This window comes from Solanum verrucosum, unplaced genomic scaffold, assembly GCF_900185275.1.
Source record: "Solanum verrucosum unplaced genomic scaffold, falcon-dt-bn FXZP01001031.1, whole genome shotgun sequence".
Lineage (NCBI taxonomy): Eukaryota > Viridiplantae > Streptophyta > Magnoliopsida > Solanales > Solanaceae > Solanum > Solanum verrucosum.
Window position 1 is genome coordinate 13,895 of NW_026019685.1, and position 7,924 is coordinate 21,818.

Below are 7,924 nucleotides of genomic sequence, written 5' to 3' on the forward strand. Positions count from 1 at the left end.
TAATGATGATACCGGATATGGTGACAATAGTAAGACAAAATATTTTAATGCAGAAACTAAATTACATGCCAGAACAAAATAATAATTAAACATATAATTTAACAAATTTAGTAATTGACATGGTGCAATATCTAAATGGCTGCTATGATGAGCTTATTCGATCCCATATGCAGGATGCTAAATGAGGTTAAATTATTAGAGGTATGGCATCAAGTTATTATAAAAGCATAGGCATGCTAAAACTAAACTCCTATTAGACATAATTTTTAAATAATAACATAAAATATGCTGATAAATAACACGTGTTAATAGTACGGCAGTTGAAAATTAAGCATTATTACACATGATAAATGCTATTTAAATGATAGTAAACAATAAAATAAAAAATATCTAAGCAGGACACCAATGAATTCTTCAAAAGTAGAGTTTATAATAGTATCAATTTAATTATACGAAGAGCATGGAGAGGTAATAAAGACTAGTTTTATTTATTGAGAAGATGAGAAACAGGTTGAGGAACTTGCATATGCAAAGTTCACTTATTTAAATTATAAAAAAAAGGTTCGTACGTGCATAATTTCATAAGCACGACGAGACATTTATTTATTTATTAACCCATTGGCAATTAAGCATAATGAGGCAAAGTAGAGGGTAGTTTAACAAGTGAAGCCAGTAGGAGGATTCTTTCCACAACTGTTTAGTATAAGGCTTACAGAGAGTGGTACATTCAAATTAATTCCCAGCACATTTGCTCTTATGGCTGTGCACAAGCAAACCGCGGCCTCTAGGTCCGTCAGTCCCTGGATCAAACTGCAGCATGGCATAGTTGGTGGAGACCCGACTACTACATTCACCAAATGAAATATATTAGCACACACACCAAGTTTCAAAGTATCTATTGAGCACGTTTGTTGTCCTCCGCAATTTCCAGTATCATTGGTTCCACTTACAAGAGCAAACAAGACGAGATTCAATGATAGGAAAAGGGCAATTGAGGGGTGACTTGTTTTGGAAGCCATGTTCAAATGTAGAGAATATGTATTAATTAAGGAGTTTATAATTCTCAAGATGATGTGTTACTAACTTCTGACGATGGGTATTTATACTAAATTATAACAAGGCCAACTGTTGCACTTAATAGTAAATGTACGATAGATATTATTACTTCAAATTAAATACTAGATTAGTAGCATATGCAAAGTCAATTATTGTCTGCTGTTGATTAATTGGTAATGCATGAATGTTAGATATATGTTTGGCACCCTATCATATGGTAAAATGATAAGATCAATATATCAATCATTATTTTCGTAAAAAGTGTGTTAGGTCAAAATTTGACAAGTAAATAGGGACATAGGGAGTACTAGCTAGCTACGATTGGACTCGGCTCACCTCTAATGTGTTGAAGTGTGTGACCATCGATCTTGTTTAAAAAACTTAACATGTTGGAGATATCATACTTTTATTATTTAATTGTATTCTCAACACGCTGTCCTTACATGCGGGTCTGATTTTCTTTTCATCGACCAAACACGTGGAAATTTTTGGTGATATGGATAGCGGTGAGATTCGATCACACGACTTATGTCTGCTATGATACCATGTTGAAGTGTATGACCATCTATACTATATTAAAAGTATGAAAAATGGTCTAAAATACCCTTGAACTATTGAAAATGGTACAGAACTACCTTCATCCACCTACATATATATATATATAATTTTCAATCAATATTATATAAAGATAAATAAAAAATATATTAAATATTAATATAATATTAACATAATAATTTAAATATTATTTAAAATATCAAGCAAAATAAACTTAAAAACATTCCACAAATTAAATGACTACATACGAAAATTCACCAAATAAATAAATATAAGATATATATTGGTAAATGTATATGGAAAGGATAGTTTGATCGTGAAGAAAATAATTTTCTGCTTCGGTTTTTTTTAAGAAGAAGAAATTTTTAGCTTTTTTCTAATAACAGAAAAACTGATTATGTTTTCCAATTGGATGTAATTTTACTGATCAGCCAAACACTATGATTTTACAAAAAAATAATTTTTTTCAAGGCAAGTGGTTTTGCCTCCCAAACAATGCTAAACTCTCTCTCTCTCTCTCTCTCTCTCTCTCTCTCTCTCTCTCTCTCTCTCTCTCTCTCTCTCTCTCTTTCTCTCTCTCTCTCTCTCTCAATATATATATATATTATAATTTTTTTACCAAAAAATTCTAGCAAACACCTATGGCCCCCGTAAATTCACCCCAGCTCACCTATATGTTCTCTTATATATTATATATTCTCTTATTATATAAGGAGTTTGCACAAAGCAAGCTCCTCCCTGTCAACATGTCTGCTTATCATAGGGGCCTTTTTGGTATTTTTGTAATTATTTTGCTACAAATCTATTGTACTTTGTGGTGACGGCTGTTTCACGATGGGAATGGGAGAGGAGAAGAGGAGGAAGACAGCGGGCGCTTAGGTTATCAACCGTGTGGAGTTAAAAAAATATTTTATTTAATTAAAAATATTGAGTTAAAAGATTATTTAACCTATTATTTAATATTTTTAATTAATAATTTTTTAAAAATAGTTAATGAATATATTGATAACATGTTATTTATTTAAATGACGTGGATTTGACATGTCATATGTTTAAGAGAGAGTGAACGACACACATGGTAGGAGGGGTTTAAAAATCTTCTTTTGATTGAGTTTAAGGGTTCAATTGATAAAGGGTTAAGTAGAAGGGTCCATAATACAAACCCGTACAAATATAAGGGTTCATTAGATCATTTCGCCTAATTATTATTCTAATATTTAAAATTTTGAAATAAATTAAAGTAAAACTATTAAATTTTAATTATCTATAACAGGTTTAAACTCTAATACTGTATTTAGTATTTTAAATTGAATAAAATTATAGCTTTGATCTTGAAACTCTTATAATTTAGATATTATTACTTCTAACTTAAATATTAGATTAGTAGCATATATAAACTTAGTCAATTATTGTCTGCTCATGTTGATTATTTGGTCATGCATGAATAGTTGCATGTTGAAAATGTCAAGCAAGCATTAAGTAGTACTACTGTAGTAGTAATTAGTATTAGCCGCCACCAAAGGAAATGGATCTTGGGTTTGAGCTCTGAGTATGGAAAAATTCTTGATAAAGAGAGCTTCCCTCTTAATAGGGTTCTATGTGGTGTGAATCCAAAATAGACAAACTCTAATACGGATAATGAACATGGGTTAAGAAACAAAAAAAACTAGTACTAGCCACCGCTATTGGACTCGGCTCACCTCCAATGTGCCCCTAATTTAATTATATTACCAATAATTTTAATTTATATTACATGTATTCAATTTAAATAAGAATTTGAGAAAAAATAGAAAGGAGCTCGATCCAATAGTTTGCATGCATTCCTGCTCTATAATATAGCTATTGCATCCAATTTAATATGCTTTTATAGTATTAAATATTCTGGTGATCAAAGACATTTCTACAAAACTACTCCAAGTTAGGGGCGGCTCAATGGAGTATGTGGCCTAAAGCTAATTCTAAAAAAAAAAACCCTCAATATATTACGCTCATTTTATTTTATATTTTTTTATTTGACTTGGCATGAAGTTTCAGATATATAAAAAACTTTCTAACATAATTGTCTAAAATTAAATGTGTGTATATAAAATATAAAAAATATTTTTTAATCGAACATGATATTTAATTAGAAATATTTTAATTTTCACATGTTATATATGCTACTAAAAAATAGTGAAAAAGACAGAAAAAAAGGATGGATTGTGTTGCTTTATTGGTCAAAATCAACGGAAAAGCGGTGCAGTCCAGTTCGTCGCTTTTTGGCTCGACGATTTTCAAAAAGCAAACGTACGGCATCACAATAATGTGGTGGACATCATCATTTTGGGAGATTTTTAAATTATTATTTTTTTAATAACGCGACACCGTCCGTCACTTTTTTTGATTTTTCACTCTTTTAAAATTACAAAAAGCGGCGGACAAAGCGACTCTATTAGTCTTTTTTAAATTTATATTTTTTAAAATGCAGAAATACATCTCAAATCTTCGAAAGAATAGTTAAAGACTTTAAGGGCATGTTTAGAAAATCACTTGGTAATACGGATAACAGACACGGGTTAAAAAAAAAATTAGTACTAGCCGCCGCTATTGGACTCGGCTCACCTCCAATATGCCCTTAATTTAATTATATTACCATTAATTCTAACTTATGTTACATGTATTCTATTTAAATAAGAATTTGAGAAACATAGAGAGGAGCTCCATCCAATAGTTTGCATGCATTCATGCTCTATGATATAGCTCTTGAAAATTTAATATGCTTTTATAGTATTAAATATAAACAAGTTACACAACACAACATATTTGGCCAATACGATGGAATGATAGAATGATGTGGTGGTACCAAGGTTGTCGACAACCTATCGTATACACCTTGTCGATCATTTAGCTTCCATACAAGGACCCATGAGGGATACAAAGTCCAATTTGTTGATAACATTAAATAATAGTTTTTGATTTGAACTCAAGGTTTGTTGAATGGGGTGGTAAGAAGAAGAAACATTCTTGAGATGAAGTTCCCTAAAGAAATATAAGATTCATCTTACGGGTAGAATCGTGTGAGTTTAGGTTAGGCTTGAACATTATGAGGACATGTAGTTAGACTCATGCTTGAATAGAAGTAGTCGCATGTATCCTTGTGAGGGTTATAAGTTAAGCTACTGAAGGGTAGTATTCCAGAGAAAAAGTGTAGTTGTCACGACCCAAATTGAGTCATGAGTGGCACCCACACTTAACCTCCTAAGTGGGCGGACCAAGGAATCTAAACCCCAACACATACCAATAATTCAACTACTAATAACAACAATAACGCGGAAGCTCCAAAACTTATTAAAGTAACCAATCAAATAAACCTCTAAAGTCTATTACATATTATCCCCAAAATCTGAAAGTCATCACATCAAGGACATCTAATCTTCAAATACTAAGTCTAAGAGTATTAAAGACACCAAAATAAACGAATAAAATAGTTTATGTCCGAAAACTAAGGACATCATGCCATGACCAAGAGAATCCAACACAAGATCGAATAAATAGCTCACCCTTAAACCTGATATGCTGAGACTGGCTAGAGTTGAAGGCGAGTCAAATTCGATGGTACACTCGCTGCACTCCATAAAAGGAAAACAAAGAAAAATACAAGTAGGGCTCAGTACGGGGAAACATGTATTGAGTAAGAATCATCGGCCAACCCAAAATAGAAACTAATGTACAATGAATAATAGAATAAAGTCAACTATAGCACTTAGCAGGTGATAAGAAACAACAACATGAACAAGTGACAGTTGAAGCAAGTACGTAATCAATCACAATATCAAGCACACACACGAGGACTCATGCCTCCACATCACACTCATTTGGGAAATGCGTTCATTGAGATTGAGTACATTAAGTTAATTCAATATCTTTTACCTTTAATGTTACCGTGTCGGAACGTGACACTCCGATCCAAAAATACAGTGTCGAAACGTGACACTTCGATCCAAAAATACTGTGTCGGAACGTGACACTCCGATCCAATAATATTATTAATCTATCATTTATTATCACCACTTTTCAATTCATTAATAATATTACATCAAGCCTTCTTTATTCAAGGCATCACTTCGATAGAGAGGTTTTCAGATTATAAATCTCACTGTCTCAAGATTTTAGACCAATCACAAACCACACAACCAAGCCACACAATCACACAATCAAGTACATAGAGAACTTCATAGTATCATTCAATGCATATCAATCGCTATTAAGAGTTTATCTATCAAATAGAATAAACCATAACCTACCTCCACCGAAGAATCGAAGTCGAGCAACTACTACTCCAATACTTTTCCTTTCCTCAATGCCTCCGAACCTTTCCAATCTATCAAGTATATATGCACAATTTGTAAGTTAACGAGTCTATAAACACTCATATTATTCTTTGTCTAGCCTAGACCCAAAACTCACCTAATTCTATAATCAATTTCCTAAAATCCAAACCTATGGGTAAGTCTTAATTCCTCCCATTAGCATATCTTTAATGGAATTTAAATAATTCGATACACCTAATATTTAATTATCTATCTCAATATATCAAAACTTGATTTATTATATGATATCTTACGATCAAACTTCACCCAACACACAGGCCGTACCTACAACATCTCATATAGCTTATGATAGATAACTGAATCAATCCAACACACAAACCGTACCTACAACATCTCATATAGCTTATGATGGATAATTGAAGGTGATTGTATTCATTAGTAATTCTGATCAAAAGAGGAATTTGGAATTTCCAACAGAAACAACAAGAGGAACGAAGACAAAATTATATGCATGACTTTTCCGATTAGCAATTCATCATTTCTATCCCTTCTTAACTCATCATTATTCTAATCAATAGCATCATTAATTCCTTATACAAAGATTCCCTTAGTTACATTGTCAATCCACTATTTCTGTCCAAAATATATCAACCACAATCACGTAATTAGTTAGTTACTTTCCATTAAAATATAACATACACACATATATGAATGCAACACCTCAATTCTCTTACCTCTAACATTATAATAATAATATAAATTCTTGCCTAACAGTTTCACCTCCAACCCAACCTAACGCTACTATCTATTATCCAATCTTAATTATAAAATAGTTTCAAACTGTTATCTATTCACCAAGCTTTAATTATACAGCCACCAAGAGATAATTATATGTAAACCAAATTGAAAGCGTAAATTAGGTTACCTGAGTCGACCTTCTCCATTACTGCTTGTGCCCAACCGTCAAGCCCTCTTTTCTTTTAATTAACCACTCAAAATTAGTAAACCCTAATTATTAGATGAAGCTACTTATAAAAGCGGTAAAAGTGGTCTACTATTAATTTTAATGTCATCTTCTTTAACCACCAACTAAATTAATTATTAAAACTACCTCACTAAATTCATAATTGTAGTTACGAATAGTAAAAAATACCCATTTAAAATCTATCGAAAAGTATTTTATGAAAATAAAAAGTTCTAGTACTCAAAACGACCAAATGGGTCGTTACAGTAGATACCAATTTACCCATCGTTCGTCCTCAAACGATCAAAAGAAAGGTGAGGGTAGGAATGGTAACTGTCTCAACGATTCTTTCAAAATATTAGTTCCCAAGGTCTCACCTCAAATGTATCAAACCAACCAATTGAAGACTTACACCTCCTCTCATACAATGTGTCAAATGGGGCCTTCTTAATACTCGAATGATAACTATTGTTATATGTAAACTCAATGACAACATAAAATATTCTCAATACCCAGCAAAAGTTAATCGTACACACGTCTGCAACATATTCTCAAGGACATTGACACAACCATCAAGACAAATATTTTCCCACATAGCCATGATAAAATCCTAAATCAATATTGGCTACAACTAGAAGTGAACCTGAACCAAGCACCACACGCTCGTAATTCATCAACCATCACAGAACTTATCAAGATTACATCCTCACAACATAATATTTCCTCGAGCTTAATCTATAAAAATATGATCTTTAGACATCAAGTAATCATCAAGTAAAATCGAACTCATCTGATCCAAAAATGGAAATGATCAAGTAAACACCATCGAGTGATACACCCAAGCATATAGAACCTCTAACAATACTATCGAAATGCTAGATTAGTAGCTATTATAGACAAACCTTAAGAATGACAAAACTAGACACAATGGTCCCCACATTCAATCACACATAGCCAAACATGATACCGATGATGAGATAAATCTTAAGTCTATCGAACAACTGCAAATTTTCATGGTAGCTCTCTTATAAATTCTCAT

At 32.2% G+C, this 7,924-nt stretch overlaps 1 protein-coding gene across 1 annotated transcript; it reads right to left on the reverse strand.

Moving 5' to 3' along the window:
* Positions 1 to 656: 656 nt before the first annotated feature.
* Positions 657 to 1,019, reverse strand: LOC125835289 (14 kDa proline-rich protein DC2.15-like). The gene has a single exon (XM_049514444.1). It carries the CDS (start codon positions 1,017 to 1,019, stop codon positions 657 to 659), a length of 363 nt encoding a protein of 120 aa, XP_049370401.1.
* Positions 1,020 to 7,924: the final 6,905 nt, after the last annotated feature.

Bases quoted from the DNA above. Each gene is read 5' to 3' on its own strand.
- LOC125835289 (XM_049514444.1), bottom strand. From the start codon at position 1,019: ATGGCTTCCAAAACAAGTCACCCCTCAATTGCCCTTTTCCTATCATTG.